Source organism: Lepidochelys kempii, chromosome 16 (assembly GCF_965140285.1).
Source record: "Lepidochelys kempii isolate rLepKem1 chromosome 16, rLepKem1.hap1, whole genome shotgun sequence".
NCBI lineage: Eukaryota > Metazoa > Chordata > Testudines > Cheloniidae > Lepidochelys > Lepidochelys kempii.
Genome location: NC_136395.1, coordinates 27,301,112 through 27,318,445, shown reverse-complemented (window position 1 = coordinate 27,318,445; position 17,334 = coordinate 27,301,112). Strand labels below are relative to the sequence as shown.

The window sequence follows — 17,334 nt, the reverse complement described above, 5'->3', positions numbered from 1 at the left end:
GTACAGCTTCCTTAGTGGCCAGGCAGTCTGAAAATCCCTAGCCTTATCTTCAGAGTACTCCAGAGCAGAGCTTTAGCAGCAAGATTGGCCGGTCAGCAACAGGTGTGACAAAATGTGCAATTCTTGCCAAAATCCTTGAGGGCTTGACTTGCAGCCAGGTGTCAACCCAGCTTCATAAATACACTTATAGGTCTGCACCCACAATTTCAGTGGCAAAAAACTGAGGTTTCAAAATTGTGCACATTCCCAAACACAGGCTGTGTCTAAAAATCCAGTCCTGAAAGTCTAGGTTTTGGTCAGAGAAGTCATGGCCTGGGTACCACACTAGCCTAGCAGGTGTCATTATGCCCCTGAACTCATTTAGTATCCAAAAGATCTCCACTTGGTCTACAAGTGAAATAATGGGGAGAGTCTATTGGACTGTCAGCGCTGCAGAGGTAGCACATGCTGCTGCTGGAAGGGACGCTTGTGCCCAACTACAACAAACTGCAACTCCCTCCAGAGAAGTAAGGAGCCAACAAGAAGATGGCTTGGAGTGGCGGGCATTGGTAGGAAAGGCTGCGGATGGGAGATAGCAAAGACACCTTTGCAATATTGGAGATTTTGATTCTCTCTTTCACATGATAATCCCTACAGTTTCCATATTAAAATAGATTTTATCTACTTTTAAAGGGTGAAAATAATTCTTTCTTCTTCCTGAAATCTGCACCTCTACCAGTCCAGTCAAGATGTCCCAGAATGCATTATTTTAGAGCAATACAAGACAGTTGTGGTGTGACAGCCCAGGATGATACATTCTGGGGCACTCTTCGTGGCAGATCAGTATCTACTGAATTTTGAAAGACCAAAAGTTATTTTAGCAGAGTAAAGGAATGAAACTCACTATATTTCCTAAGTTTTGTCTGTGATTTTTATCAGCAGAGTGATATATGTTTGCAGCTGAGTTTACATCAAAAATTATTCTTGGGGCTTCCTAGAATGAATTATTACAATGAAAGAGAGGCTGAGAAAAGATAAGGTTTTTGAGTTCTGCAATATATTTTGTTTCCATGTTTTTATCTCTTGTAACACAAGCGTGCTCCATCTAGTCTTTCAGAAGCACACTGCAACATATTGCAGTGGTTGTACAGTGCCTTACAGTTATATTGTGTGAAAACATATTGGATGTTTTATTAAACTGACTGCTCTCTGTAGACATTAGCAGTTGGATTATAATGAAGTTGTTCACTGCACTGCTAGACTTACCTGTCATATCTCTGAACAGAAAGAGAGGTTTCTCAAAAACTTCCAACTATGGCCAGTTTTTCTTGTTAATGTGGAGTGCTACTGTCAGAGTAGTTTGGTCATTGTGATCAGTGTGACTGAAGATGTATGCAAAAATTTCCCAAAAGTGTGCAGATGTGTGCAGAGGTGGTTAGGGACTATTTAGAAAAGCTGGACGTGCACAAGTCCATGGGGCCGGACAAGTTGCATCCGAGAGTGCTGAAGGAATTGGCGGCTGTGATTGCAGAGCCATTGGCCATTATCTTTGAAAACTCGTGGTGAACCGGGGAAGTCCCGGATGACTGGAAAAAGGCTAATGTAGTGCCAATCTTTAAAAAAGGGAAGAAGGAGGATCCTGGGAACTACAGGCCAGTCAGCCTCACCTCAGTCCCTGGAAAAATCATGGAGCAGGTCCTCAAAGAATCAATCCTGAAGCACTTGCATGAGAGGAAAGTGATCAGGAACAGCCAGCATGGATTCACCAAGGGAAGGTCATGCCTGACTAATCTAATCGCCTTTTATGATGAGATTACTGGTTCTGTGGATGAAGGGAAAGCAGTGGATGTATTGTTTCTTGACTTTAGCAAAGCTTTTGACACGGTCTCCCACAGTATTCTTGTCAGCAAGTTAAGGAAGTATGGGCTGGATGAATGCACTATAAGGTGGATAGAAAGCTGGCTAGATTGTCGGGCTCAACGGGTAGTGATCAATGGCTCCATGTCTAGTTGGTATCAAGTGGAGTGCCCCAAGGGTCGGTCCTGGGGCTGGTTTTGTTCAATATCTTCATAAATAATCTGGAGGATGGTGTGGATTGCACTCTCAGCAAATTTGCGGATGATACTAAACTGGGAGGAGTGGTAGATACGCTGGAGGGGAGGGATAGGATACAGAAGGACCTAGACAAATTGGAGGATTGGGCCAAAAGAAATCTGATGAGGTTCAATAAGGATAAGTGCAGGGTCCTGCACTTAGGACGGAAGAACCCAATGCACAGCTACAGACTAGGGACCGAATGGCTAGGCAGCAGTTCTGCGGAAAAGGACCTAGGGGTGACAGTGAACGAGAAGCTGGATATGAGTCAGCAGTGTGCCCTTGTTGCCAAGAAGGCCAATGGCATTTTGGGATGTATAAGTAGGGGCATAGCGAGCAGATCGAGGGACGTGATCGTTCCCCTCTATTCGACATTGGTGAGGCCTCATCTGGAGTACTGTGTCCAGTTTTGGGCCCCACACTTCAAGAAGGATGTGGATAAATTGGAGAGAGTCCAGCGAAGGGCAACAAAAATGATTAGGGGACTGGAACACATGAGTTATGAGGAGAGGCTGAGGGAGCTGGGATTGTTTAGCCTGCAGAAGAGAAGAATGAGGGGGATTTGATAGCTGCTTTCAACTACCTGAAAGGGGGTTCCAAAGAGGATGGCTCTAGACTGTTCTCAATGGTAGCAGATGACAGAACGAGGAGTAATGGTCTCAAGTTGCAGTGGGGGAGGTTTAGATTGGATATTAGGAAAAACTTTTTCACTAAGAGGGTGGTGAAACACTGGAATGCGTTACCTAGGGAGGTGGTAGAATCTCCTTCCTTAGAGGTTTTTAAGGTCAGGCTTGACAAAGCCCTGGCTGGGATGATTTAACTGGGAATTGGTCCTGCTTCGAGCAGGGGGTTGGACTAGATGACCTTCTGGGGTCCCTTCCAACTCTGATATTCTATGATTCTATGAGATAACTAACATGGCTACTGTTACTGTGTCTTGCAGAGTATGGAGACCCTAGAGTTTGCAGAAGTAATTCTTTGAAAAGATGTCTAAATAGCAATGGGGTATAAAGGTGGGGGGGGGGAGAAAAGCTTCCTTTCCTTTCAACTCAAATGTGTCTCTCTCTCAAATAAAGGAGGACTTGTGGCACCTTAGAGACTAGCAAATTTATTTGAGCATAAGCTTTCGTGAGCTACAGCTCACTTCATCGGATGCAGTGAGCTGTAGCTCACGAAAGCTTATGCTCAAATAAATTTGTTAGTCTCTAAGGTGCCACAAGTCCTCCTTTTCTTTTTGCGAATACAGACTAACATGGCTGCTACTCTGAAACCTGTCAAATGTCTCACTATTTCCTCATGTTAAGTATCCTCACACCTTCTTGTCAACTGTCTAAATGGGCCATCTTGATTATCACTACAAAAGTTTTTTTTCTCCTGCTGATAATAGCTCATCTTAATTAATTAGCCTCTTACAGTTTGTATGGCAACTTCCACCTTCTCTGTATGTATATATATATCTTCTTACTATGTTTCCATTCTATGCATCTGATGAAGTGAGCTGTAGCCCACAATAGCTTATGCTCTAATAAATTTGTTAGTCTCTAAGGTGCCACAAGTTCTCCTGTTCTTTTTGCGGATACAGACTAACACGGCTGCTACTCTGAAAACTGTAAGGTTAGTTCATGCAGTGAAGATTTATAGCCATACCCCTGTGAGTGGTAAAGGACATGGAACTTTGCAACTTTAGAGATCAGGTTTTTGAATATTTACAGATGAATTTTGAGAGTTGGGGTAAGGAGTTGAAACTTTATCACAAGTTCACAAAACTTTGGGCTGCATCTAACTAAAGTCAATGTGCAAATGCATTGTTTTGCATTTTTGTTTTGCATAATTGTTTTGAAATAGCTTCAATATCTAGTTTGCTGTTAGTGCTGGGTATGTCTGAGAATTTTTGTGTGCCCTTGTACTAGGCCAGGGTTAGTGTCTTATTTCTGAATTAAGTCAGGCCTCTTGAATTCAAACAGGGAGAGGAGGCAATGGCCTTACTAGTTAAACCCAGTACCATTAGAATCTGCAAACACTGTATAAAGTGCTTGTTTAAATCAAGTTCAGTCTGATTATCACAAAAGATTCTGCAGGTTTTGAATCTTGAAAGGAAGCATCTTATCATTAAGAAATAAGATTTAAACCTTAATAAAGTAGCTGTCATTTTTATAGCTGAAAAGAGCTCTGTATCTCAATTAAGTGTACATAATATAAAGTCTTAAGGAAGCAACATAATAGGTTTAATTCAATTATATCTCCTTGCAATAGTGTAATTTAAAGGAAATCTGATTATGTTATTGTCTTACATCATTTGAACACAGGTAAAACTTCAGTGCCACAGACCCTTGCCTATTTTTAAAAAGTGCACTACAGACAATGTGTGGGTTGTGATCGATGCATGCAGTTGCTGTCCCTGGTAAGGTTTAGGGTTACCAGGTTACCACAACATCTACAGAAAGAAAACATTGATCAAGCACCGAAGCTTTGAGGGGATTAGTAGTTCCAAGAAAGGCCTTTTGGTAGAATTGAGGATAAATTAGTCCGGTAAAATTGTGGTCTCCAAATTGAATGAATCTTTTTTCCATTCCTAAGTACTTGCCAAGATCTGCAGAAATCTGTTTTATTTGCTAATTAAATTCAAACTACTGAATAATTATTCTTTATCATCCTATTGTTTATTAAACTAAAAGGATCGCTGTTGTTAGATCAAGTAGCCTTAATACTCAGGTAGGTTAAACACAAGCATTCTGTTCTGTAGGTCACAAATATATCGGTAATTTCAAGTTGTAATTTAATTGCCTGCTTTGCGCCCTGCAGTTTAAGATTTTCTTTAAATTCCTATTCCATTGTTGCACTGGGGCTTAACAGAATGTTAACCCGGTAATAGACATACGGCCTCCCCATTCTATGTCTTGCTATCGAGCGGTTCTGCATGACTAGTTAAAGAAGATGGCAAGAAGATTAATGAAAGCAGCCTGATACAGAAGGGGGTAGGTACCTTTGCAAGACTTCTAGCGAGAAGATATTAGAGCTGAACCAGAGCTTGGCTTTTTCTTTATCCTGTGACCTTTGAACCTGCCTTACTGTGGATAGCTGCCAACAGAGCCGACATTTTGATTGATGTTGCTACACGAGTCAGTCTTTCCCATTGAATTCCACATCTGCACGAAAATAGCTTTTCCAGCAGAATTCATACTGGCTGTAAGTGATAGCCAAATTGATGGCTGAAATGCTTTTATATAGTTTTCATTTAAAGCTAAATGTATTTGATGTTTTAATTAGGTATCATGTTCCTCCAGATTATACACATTGCATAATATTAAATTAATGATTTTATTGTTGGATTATGAAAGAACTGTATTAGAAGACCAACTAAAAACCTTAATACAAAGCATATAGAATGTTTTGTTTAAACAAGTGTAACAGCACATAGAGTTCTAAACAGTTTCTCACTTTTGTTTAAATGGAATGGAATGTTTGAATGATTTCTTTTAGCCAATGCATTCTTGCCATGAACATCCTGTGCTCAGATCTGCACCCAGCACCTTGTCAGCAAGTTTATCTAATATCTAGCACGTTGGGCCCTGGATCCCTTCAGTGGAGCGAGAGTAATTACTGGAGCTGTTTTGTGAATGATGTTACTGTGAATACAATATTGCTTATTTGCCGGTTACCAGAGCTATGGTCCTTTCAGAGATAACACGGCACCCACAATACATGGTGCAAGGTAATAGCTCAGCAATGTAATGAGCAAGGTAATAGGCTCAGCTGACGGGAAGTTTGCAAAAAATAAGTCTTGAGAAGACTATAACTGTAAGAAATAACAATTGTAATTCAACCTGGACAAAATTGTTTGCACCCATAAAATAGCTAGGTAGAGATCTAAATGGGTGCAAGTGCAGGTGTGAATAAGTGCACATGTGATTTTGTAGTTGTATCTGCAGGACACTGTGGGCTCAAATCATTGGAGGCTAGATGGGGACCTGGATAAAAATCAGAGCTATCCTAACGTACTGACCAACTGCGCTCCATATGTGGCATACTATAGGTCAGAGGCTGATGCTGCTTTTATTGTACCACTGGAAATGCCAGAAGGTCACCCCATGTAGGGTTGGCATTAATTGTGTAAAGCTTGATCCACCAGATCCATCCACCAGGTTGGTTGCAAGGCAAATAATAGGATTTTTGTCCATGCCTACGAATTAATGACTGTCATGGACAGCTATTTACTATAGCAAAGAATGGAGACTCAGTTTGCAGTGAGCAGTTTGTGATGTGTGATCTATTTCTGGTTATAGTTCCGTAGTTATAATATTGTAACTGTGGATTGTTAATTTAAGGATAACTCTTTATTAATAAATTCATCCCTGTGATTTATTAGTGTACGGTAAGATAAAGTCCTGCCTGAGTACAAAACAGAGCTTAGCTTTAACTCATTAAATACATCCGTTATTGAATAGCCTTCTCATAAAAGTACTCTGGAGCCCAATCAGGACGTGCATTGCCTCATCCTTTTAACAAATATGTTTCGTAGCCCTATTAAAAGGGGTCTTCATCTATCCTGTCAAAGCTAGTCTGCTGGGGTTTTTTAGTTTAATTACACTATCCAATTAAAACTCCTTGCTGCATTTTGATTCGCTTCTCCTTGGGCTTGAGTGGATATGACATTTACAAGGCTCGCCTTTCAAGCAGACAATAGCGTGATTGATGAGGTGCAGACGCAATGAAGGAGGCGATTGCCATGTGGAAGCACTGCTTAGTGCATTTTGATTTATTTATCATCTCTTTCCAAAACAAGGTTGCTGGGGAAGAGGTTTTGGGCAATCCTGGGTTCCACCTCACTTTTCATAGTTCATGCAAAAACCTTTATTAGATTTCTGCCTTTGATGTAATTTCTGAAAGGATAAAAACTGAAAAAATTCCCCATGTGTAAATAGCTAACACAATGTGACTTTAAAATGGTCACATGCAGCATATGTTTAATTGAAACTCTGCTTTCACTGATCCTGGAAAGGTGGCTTCCACTATAATAATGTTTCCTTAAACAGACTGTAATGGAATGTAAAGGGCCTGAGTTATGGAGAAAGTGTTCTCAGAATACGCAAGTCCCCAAAAGAACTGAATAAACCAGAAAAAGTACAGCTGCCTGTTTAAACTTTGTATTAGTGGGCATCATATTATACTCCATTGTCCTCACTTATGTAACTCCTTGTCAAGAGGTGTACTTTACAGCAGGCATGTTGGGTGACCTACTGGCCCACTGCAGTGAACGGTGGAAGTTTTGCCATTGACTCCAGTGGGGCCAAGATTTCACGCTGTTGTAGTCATTGCTTCTGAAATATGACTCTCCTTCTAACAGATGCACCTTTCCAGGGTGGGTGACTACATCCAGTTAAATAAACTGAAGAGCTGTCCAGATTATTATTATAATACTATAGTATTGGCATGTAGAGGCCCTGTCAGGGATGAAGGCACCGTTGTGCTAGGCATTATACATGGATATAACAGAAACACAGTTTGTGCTCCAAAGATATTAGCTTAAATATGAAGATTGCTGGGGAAGATAGGTCATATCATTATTACATTTGAAGTGTTTTAAATACTGTCTCTCTCTGCTTTAATTCCAGGCATGTTTACTTGTTTTTATTTAACACTTTATGGTCCCTTCTAAGTTTGTTTTGAGAAAAAGAGAATGCAGGGTTTGGTCCAGTTATATTAGTAACTTTTGAAATAATGAAAAACTTTGATAATGTCAAATTAGGTCATAAATATTTTTTCTTTGACTATTTCATTTCACTAATAACTTTTAATTGTTGATTCCTGCCTTCTGTCCCTGTAATGACAAATTTCAGAGTAGCAGCCATGTTAGTCTGTATTCGCAAAAAGAAAAGGACGACTTGTGGCACCTTAGAGACTAACAAATTTATTTGAGCATAAGCTTTCGTGAGCTACAGCTCACTTCATCGGATGCATCATCAAGCACTCATCAAGGTATAATGAAAATTTATCATAATTTCTTAGGTTTGTTTCTGTTTCCTCAAATTCATGAATATTATGTTATTTTTCACCTAACTGGTGGAGAATTTATGCGGCTCAGATAGTGCATAATTTTAAAAAGAGTAAAATTGGCAGTTGTTGGTAACATCTGAGCTCTGGGGAAAAAAACATTTCTGCTCAGAGTAGAACTGGTGAAAAATTGTTCCTCAGAAAAGGGCTTAATGTCTTTTTCTGTCAAAGTGAAAAGCTTATTTCTCTTATGTGAATGGAAGCAAGATGTATTTTACAAAGCTTTTATGTGTTTTTCCAAGCACAAATTGTATTTTCAAGAAATTCTAGGAAAAATTTCCCAACTACTGTAAAAACTGAAATTCTTCAGAATTTCATGGCACTGCACAGTCATTCCAGGAAGTGAAATTTGACAGCATGTCTCAGCTCTAGAATGTGAACAGGATCATAATAGAATGTTCTTTAAAGAGAACATATGTAAATAGCCATTTATATGAGTCTAGTATATTTTCCTCATCAAACGTGAGGGGGTACAGTGAAAATGTGGTGGTAACACAGCTGACTCCTGTTGGGCCAAACCAAGCTCTGAACATCTCTCCGTTCTGAGGGGTTTGGATGTCCAGACGTGAACGCTATGGCTCTTTAGGGTTTAACATTTCATTCATTTCTCTGGGATCTCAGGAGAAGGGAAGGGACGGGAAATGCTAGAGACAAGGGGCTGGAGTAGAACATATTCATTTCATTGAAGGGCAGCCAAGGCTTATTTAAAAGAATTGACTGTAACCAAGCTGTTCATAGGAGGCCCATGCTATCTGAATTCTACAGGGTACGTAGAGCTCATCTGTCTTCAGATGTTCTTTATATAGAAATGTAAAAATACTGAAATTTGTATTGATCTCTGAATTACTCAGCGTGACATTAGGAGGGGTTTAGTACATATTTAAGTACTCTTGGAAATGGAAATCAATCCATCCCTCACAATTCATAAATTCCATCTGGCCAGAATAGTAACAAAACAAAGTGCCAGTTGATTGTTTCAATGAACTAATATTTCACATAGTGAACAGTATAATGTGGACATGGAAGCACATAAGCATCATACTGTAATGTGACTTTCTAAAGGAATGTTTTGGGGGGCTATTGTTCTCTAAATCACCTATCAGAGAATATAAACCCATGGCATTACCTATATTGCTGATTATACAAATACTTTCCACAAACTAGCCATTGGGTGTTTATACTAAAATTTGGAGATAACTAGAGTTGCCATTTTATTAACCATATATAGTCCCAAATTTCTGGGGTTTCTTTTAGGGGCATGGGTCCATTTTGTTTCACTTCTTTCTGAAATTACCGATGTCTCAATTGGCGAACGCTTTCTGAAGCAGGAAATCGGGCTGCAGCCCTAACTGATGGAGCATGAACGAAATGTGCTGCACCTGCAAATGCTCCAGCCGGCTGCTCTCGGGGAACAGGCCTCATGGAACAAGCTGTCGTATGGTTAGGTTGCTATCTGCACTTTGTAGTTCTGGTTTGTGTTCTGTGCAGCCCATCATATTTTGTGCTGGGCTTTCTTATTAATTTTCTCTATTTCAGGAGAAGCTCAGTTCGTTTTATGGTGTTTTCAAGAGACCTTCACACCACAACATAAACTCTTTGTTCTCAGGGTAACCAATTACTTGTTTCCATCTTAGCTAACATGCCTCTTTTTAAAATATTACTTAGTGCTGCTAGTAGAAACAAGGTGGTGGTGGTCATAAAAGCTAGATCTCTCCTCCTTGTGCTCCTCCAGGAGGTCTTGGGGGCAGCCAGACGTCTCTGTGGTGATGGATTGAACTCTGCCTCCTGTTACACAGCACAATAAAAGTGTTATTGACATGTATTGCTCTGTAATTGTCGTTGAAAAGGCTGACTCTTTAAAATCCAAAAGTAAGTGCTTGAAATAAAGTTCTGTGTTCCGCTTCTGTCAGCTGTATAAATATTGCAGCTGAAAAAAAGGAATAAATCACGGGTTTAAACAAGAGGTGAGGGTGCTGGGGAAGGTTTCCCTGTGACGCTGGCCTGTTTTCCATATTTCAAGCAAGCCTATTGTCTCACTAATTTTTTTATTAATATTCTGCTGTATAGTGTTGTTGCTTATCATCTACTCTTGTTAATATACCGTAGGACTGCAGGGATTGAGAAAAACACATTCCTAGTGATTTTTTTAATTCTTTATATAATATGTAGTTTGTGCCTCTGCAATACAGAGTTGAAGTAGCAATTTAATGCTGCTCCTTCTCACTGAAGAGATGGGTGCGTGAGCAAGAAGAGATGTTGTGTTTGCAACTTGCATCTGAACCCATTGTGCATATTCACATGTGTTTTGAGAGGAAAACAGGAGGAAAAGCCCTTACATGGGTGGAAGGAGTTCAGGTCATTTGAGCTGGAGACAGGGTAAAGCTCACCCCCACTCCCGTCCCATCGTTCCGAATGCAGGCTGCTCTGCAGGGAGTTCCATACTCTTGATCCACTGGCGACACCATTGCTCCATCCTCAGCCTCCTGAATTTCCCCCAGGAGGGCCTCCTGCGGCCGTCCCCTGCTCTCTGCACAGCAGAACTGCCCCACTTGCCCTGTGTTCAGACCCATCTGTGACTATGGGACCGTGGAGGATTTAGCTTTTAAGCAGTCTGTACCCTGGGACTGTGTGATGGGCCAAGTGAGCAGGGGAAGAATTAATACAAGTTTTGATACATTGCAACTACTTATTGTTATTAGTAATATTTGGTGCCTGGAGATCCCAACCAAGATAGGAGCCCCACTAGAGTACAAGACAGTCCCCTGGTCACACAGCAGGTCAGTGGCAGATCTGGCAATAGAGCCCATGTCCTCTGATTGCCAGTCCATCACCCTATCCACTGACCGAGCTTCCTCTCCCACTACAAAATGGGGTTGAGCAATCATTTGTGTTTGTATTTGAGAACTGTTCAAAGGTGCTTTGAACACCCCAGAATAGCCTGTCTACATGATCACAGCCCATTACCTGGGAGAATATCCTATTGGGATAGGAGAGAAGCAAACCTAGAATGAAACATTCCAGGTGGGCTCGTGAAGTGACAGTTCCAGGGAGGACCAGTTTTGGTATGTGCATTCTCAGGAACTGTGAAGAAGACTAGCCCATTACCAGCAGTGAATAGAGCCCTTTGGATTCTTGGCCTGTAGCTTCTGCCATATTTTCAAATTCCAGTGTGTAACATCACCTTGTACCATAAAAAGCCATCAACATTGATAATTTACAAAGTTCTATCCTGTCTCCATGAATAGTGTGTGTGTAGCTGCACTCGGAGAATGTTAAAAGATGCTGAATTCAGTCCTTAGCAGTAGCCAGCCATGAATGAATTAACATACCAATTAGCCTGTAGCTGAGACTTCCAGCGTGTCTAATACCACCAAAGCTTCATTTGTCAAATGATTTAAAGTTTTTTTAATTATTAGCCAATTTTTCAATAGAGAATTTATATTCCTGATTAGTGCGTCATAATGGTGCTTAATTAACATGCCATGATAAAATACTGAGGTCTCAAATTTGTTGGCCAGGGTTTCCTAGCATATATCAGTTGATTTTTGAAGATCTGAAGAATTAGATAACGTAAATAAGATTGCAAATAAGGCTTCCTCCGGGAAAGAGGTGAATTTACAGTAATGTGGCTGTTACTTTATGGATTAGTAACTTTGACCTTTGAACTGAATAAATTAAATGAAAACTGATGAAAAAGCTTACATACAAAATGCATTGAGTTTTAATTTTGAAACCATTCATGTTCATACGGTAAAGGACATTTTGCCCTCCTGTGAGTTCTGCCATTAGGACATCTGCCCTGTTCACATTAATTTAAAGGTCACCAGCTTCCATGCCATTCCACTAGGCCAGCCACAGAGATTTGCCTACCTGCCACCAAAATGTTGCCAATTTAATCTATAAAACTCTTTTCTTTGGCTGAGCAGGGGTTAGGCCTGTCAGTCAGATGGTACATTAGTAAGAAGTATGACTAAATTTTGATTTCAACTATCCTAGAATAAAGAGCTAGTGTTTCTAACTGGGAAGATCTGTTTTGCAATATCATTGCTACAGAATTTTTTTCTTTAAAATTACAGTACTTTTTTTTATTTTTACAGTGATAATTCTGGGGTTAATTGGCCTTTTATCTTAAATATAACACTTATCTTCTACATGTGATGATTATACAGTGGGTAGTTTCATAAAGTAGTTCTAATGTGGTAATTTAACTGAAATATAGTCTAGGGCTGAATGGGACCTAACTATCCATTTGATAGATTTTTGCATTTCCTACAGTGGGAAAATGAACTTTATTGAAAAGAGTTCAGCTGCTCCTGTAAGCCACCACTTGCCTTAAATTGAAATGACATGAGAAGCCTGTCAGCATTTCATTACTTCCTTCTGCTGTGCGGATGGTATGCTAAGATCACCATCTGTGGTTTTCTTCTGTCGAGCACACGAGCTTTGCTAAAACTTTAGCGAAGTATTGTGAACACTGTATTTTTTATCTTTCCAGGTCATGCAATATTTAAACTTACATATCTAAGCAATCATGACTACAAACACCTCTACTTTGAATCAGATGCTGCTACCATCAATGAAATTGTCCTGAAGGTGGGTATTAAAATTTAATATAATCCAGAATTCTAGGTGTTTTATCGTTCGTTAGACATGAAAACTGAAAATATTCAGAAGGTTCGCAGTGCATGTGGATAATGCAAAGCATAAGCCATGCTGAGGGGCTTTTATTTGGTTACCACTGAATTTTCTGGACTTTGTATATTGAATCCATTTTTCAGACAACCCGACAGCAGGCTAGGAGTGTATACAATATATTTTGCTATAAGCACTGATGTAGCTCATAGTCTGGAAGATGTCAATTCTCTGTGGAATTGGAACCTACCAAATTTTTACTTTGTTAGGTAGTTTACCTTTAGATTTGTGGTGTATATTTAAATATTTAAGATACAAATTAACCCTTAAGAAACCGGCCAGTCCAGATGCATGTACCCTGTGTTTTAAATCCTTCTGGAGTTTCTCTGTCATCTATGGATTTTACTAACCAGGACATACAGTATGACTGCTAAACTTTAACTATTTACTTCCCATATCCTCCTCAGAATCATTCGAAAATATATTAGTGCTGGTAGCAGTATAACCAGTCTTCAGTAATTCCCCACGAGAACTTTGTTTCCCATGTTAGCCAGTTTTAAATCCAAGCCATGCGGGATGTGGCCTTGTGCCCAATGACTAATTTTTAAAAAAATACTACCAGGCCCTTGCAATAGTCCCTTCTTTTGGGGCAGATATTCCTGTCTGGCCAAGGTCTGCTCAATGCAAGTCCGGTGGGGGGAGGCAAAGATGGTTTTAAGTGACCTTATATTCCCCCACACTGGGGCCAGCCAGTGTGGGGGAATATAAGCTCTAAAGCCTGCCTGGCTGGCCAAGAGACAGTTATGGGTGCTGAGGGTCCTGGGGCATGGAGATATCCTGGTCAGACTCCTTTTCCTCTCTGAATGCTGGGAGCTGTGGGAATAGGGGTAGAGTAGGAACTAGTACAGTGGCTTTAGGTCATGGGAGGATCCCCCTGTGCAGAGAGAATTCACAGGGCACTGCCTCCACCGGCTTTCTGGTGGCTCTGCACCCAGAACAGCACAAACCAGATGCAGCAGGACTGCAGCTCAGTCCCTATGATTGTTGCTAGGGCCACCGTTTGTGTTCTGAGGAAAAGTGCCCTCTGAGTGGATGGGTGAATGGGAGCCTAGTCCATGCATGAAGATTTAATTGGGGATGGGTCCTGCTTTTGAGCAGGGGGTTGGACTAGATATCCTCCTGAGGTCCCTTCCAACCCTGATATTCTATGATTCTATGATTACAGGATTTGTCAGTAAGCTCTCACTTCAAGCACATAAACAGAGTTGATTAGGACTAAAGAAGTGGGGTTTTTACCCACGAATGCTTATGCCCAAATAAATCTGTTAGTCTTTAAGGTGCCACCAAACTCCTCGTTGTTTTTGTGGATACAGACTAACACGGCTACCTCTCTGATACAAGAATCTACAAGCATTTTATGAACATGGAGTTTAGCTTCCCTGCCCTGCGGCGAGGTTGCTAAATAGTTTATTATTATCTCCATTTTATAGGTGAGGTGCCTGAGCCCACACAGCGAGCAGTTTGTCCAACAGAGAAAAACTTCGAGTTATACCTGCAATTAAATAACTGAGCAATAGGAATCAACTTCACAGCAGTAGTGGCTTAGTTTAATACAAAGCTGGAAGAGTGCTTGATGATGGCGCTCTCTGAACTGCCTGGTGTATACGTACATCAGATGAGGAAAGGGGGGAACTCTAGCATTACTGGAAACAGTGAAGTTATTTAATAGTTACTTTCAAATAGCTTCCTGCAGTTTCTCAGTGTAGTTAACAAAAGGAACTTCCTCTAAGTAGAGATGGGGAATATTTAAACAAAACTTCCACTGCACTTCAGGCTTTTCTTAATAGCCAGTGTTAATATTATTCAAAGATTTCATGAGGACTCTAGTAGAATTATAAACCTGGATTTGACATCAAAATAATTTTCATGGTCACAGATTGATTCCAGGTTTATGACTTCAACAGGGGATCAAGCAGAGAATTGTAATTCTGGCAGGACAAACTTCTCTCGTTGCTCATTTAACAAATGTTTTCCCAAATGCATGTCTCAATACAAAGAGAACAAATTTTTCCACCCTACTATTTTATGTTTTAATAATATTTTATCATAACGGTTTGCTTTTATAATGACTTGTTGTTATATGCTCAGGTTGATTTACTTTCCGAAACAAACCATCATAATACTGTTGGAAGATTAAACTTAATTTTCTGCAGTCTATTATTTTTGTAGCAATTTAAAATCTTAAGTGATAACTTTTATATGCTATTCCCTATGCTTAATAGTATTTTCTGTGTAAAGGTTATGGAAGTGCTAAAATAACTGACGTGATAAAGCATTACCCGAAAATATGGGTTTAACTATTTTTGCACTAAAATTTTGAACTTTTACATTGGAACTTTTATCACTACTTGTCTTAAATTAAACGATTCCACTCCAGAAGTCTTGATATATCCAGGAGTATTAATATATTATTGGAAGACTAAAAGGACAGACTTGATATGGGTAAAATGAAAATTCAGGATACAGCTCTTATTGAACACAATAATATATTACCTTTCTGTACCTATGTTGTAACTTATTTATATAGAGCATTTTTCTGTTTCATAAATAAGTTTTCAAGTTAAGCCTTTATTTCTTTCTCATTCTGCAAGCATTAGAAGATGCAGAGAAATCAGACGTTTCAAATTAGATTCTTTACATGATCAAGTGACAAAGACTGAGGCTTTATTGACCATGAAAACTCGCTATATTTTTATGCCTTAAGCTGTAATATGCAATGAAAGTGAAACACTCTACAGTGCATAAAATTGTGCAAGTTTTAAGCCACAGCGTATTAACCAGCTAATGGCAGACCAAAGGGCATTTTTATCTTTTGATTCTTGCATTAACCTTCCATTAAAATTATCTATGTGATTATCAGAAAGCACTGGAGATAATAAATTTAGTGAATAGTAGGCTTGTTAAATATCATTTAAAAATGCTTTCATCAAGTAATATGTGCCAAAATACATGGAAAGTGTGAGATTAGCTGAGTATGCAAACGTCATAAAGAGAGACTGTTTTGTATTAAAGCTGATAAAACCTTTTATTGAAGCCTAGTAATGTATTAGACCAGCGCTGTGAGTCTTCCTGGCTTATTGCAGGCATCTGGCCATTTGGCTAGCAAGTGGCAGAACAACAGGGATCAAGTTCTGTGAGCCTGTGCACTTTTATTGTATCTCCTGTAGTCCAGGGATGGTGGAAGACTACAAGCAGTAACATTACACAGCCATTCCTGTAAGGTGACAAGACCGGAGGGTCAGCAAGCCCAAAATTAGAAGAGTACTTTCTTGTTCTGTGCCGTTCCTACCTTGTTCTTTTCATTGGCTTCACTCTGGGGATGGGTTTAAGTGAATCGTTGTTCAGTGATGTGAAGGTTTGTGTGTTCTCAGGCCATTCCACCTGAATGTGACTGAAACTAAATTTTGTTGTGGGTTTTCCAGGTTAACTATATTCTAGAATCCCGAGCAAGTACAGCCAGAGCAGATTATTTTGCTCAGAAACAAAGAAAACTGAGCAGGAGAACAAGCTTTAGCTTCCAGAAGGAGAAGAAATCAGGACAGCAGTAATGTCTAGCCTAGAGCAAAAAACTGTCCGCACAATTCGAAGGAGAAGCTCCCAACAGCCTGAGACAGGTGGGAGCCAGAACTATAGAGATATTGCTGCCAACAGCCAGGAGCAGCCAAGGAAGAGAATCAGTAATACACAGTTTCTCATGATGAACAGATGACCCCACTTTGGTTATGGGAAGTCTCCCTTACGACAAAAACAAAGAGCCATATCAGCTGGAAGGAGGGGACTGTGCCACTTACGAGCCCTTTGATTAGCAGCGAGGAGGACGTAGGCTGGCATCGTTTAAGAACTATATTATGCACAACCACAAGGAAAGATGTGGTTACAAATTATTTCACAGCCCGGCAAAGATAAATTCTAAACATCTGTTACACACACGCACACGCGCGCGCACAGGTACTGCTTGCGACATGATCAAATTTCTAAAAATGAAATGTATCCATTTTTACTGTTAATAAAGGTGTAACCTTTCTCCAGGTTTATCTCATGCACCGTTCTTTTGAGGGGTAGAGTTAAGCTGCAGCCTGTTTTGTCTCTTGTTTGCGTCCAGGGACAGGGGCGTAGTCACTGCACACAGTGGATTCTTGAGGAAATGTTGATACAGCCAAGTCTGGGTTTTTTTCAAGCACGTTTAGCAGCTGCATTTTTCTACTTTGAAGACACATCTTGTTGGAAGTTATTTACCTCCAGTAAACTTTGTGTTTTGAAAACCATGGCAGCTTTTCTGGAATGGAAGGCCAGGAATCTTTCTTCTTGGAGATGGGGTCTCCAGGAATTATGAGTTGCTGAATCAGCAGAGAAATTCCTGCTCATTGGGCTGGGTTTCTGGTTTGTCTCTCTGCGAGTTTTCACCTGAGGATTGAGAAATAACTTTGTTTTTTCTTTTGTATTAACATTAGTAAACGTTTTATAAATAGAAATGAAGACTTAGTTTGTACTGGGATTTGTAACTGTTCCAGTCTTCCC

At 40.0% G+C, this 17,334-nt stretch overlaps 1 protein-coding gene across 9 annotated transcripts in view; it reads left to right on the top strand.

Moving 5' to 3' along the window:
• Positions 1-16,844, top strand: part of MAPKAP1 (MAPK associated protein 1) — a 161,693-nt gene extending 144,849 nt beyond the window's left edge. For all 9 annotated transcript variants that reach the window (XM_073314624.1, XM_073314617.1, XM_073314618.1 and 6 more), the window contains 2 exons: positions 12,620-12,717; positions 16,239-16,844. In XM_073314624.1, coding sequence (XP_073170725.1) covers positions 12,620-12,717; positions 16,239-16,364 — 224 coding nt within the window. In that variant the 3' untranslated portion in view covers positions 16,365-16,844. The remainder of the gene's footprint in view (positions 1-12,619; positions 12,718-16,238) is intronic.
• Positions 16,845-17,334: the final 490 nt, after the last annotated feature.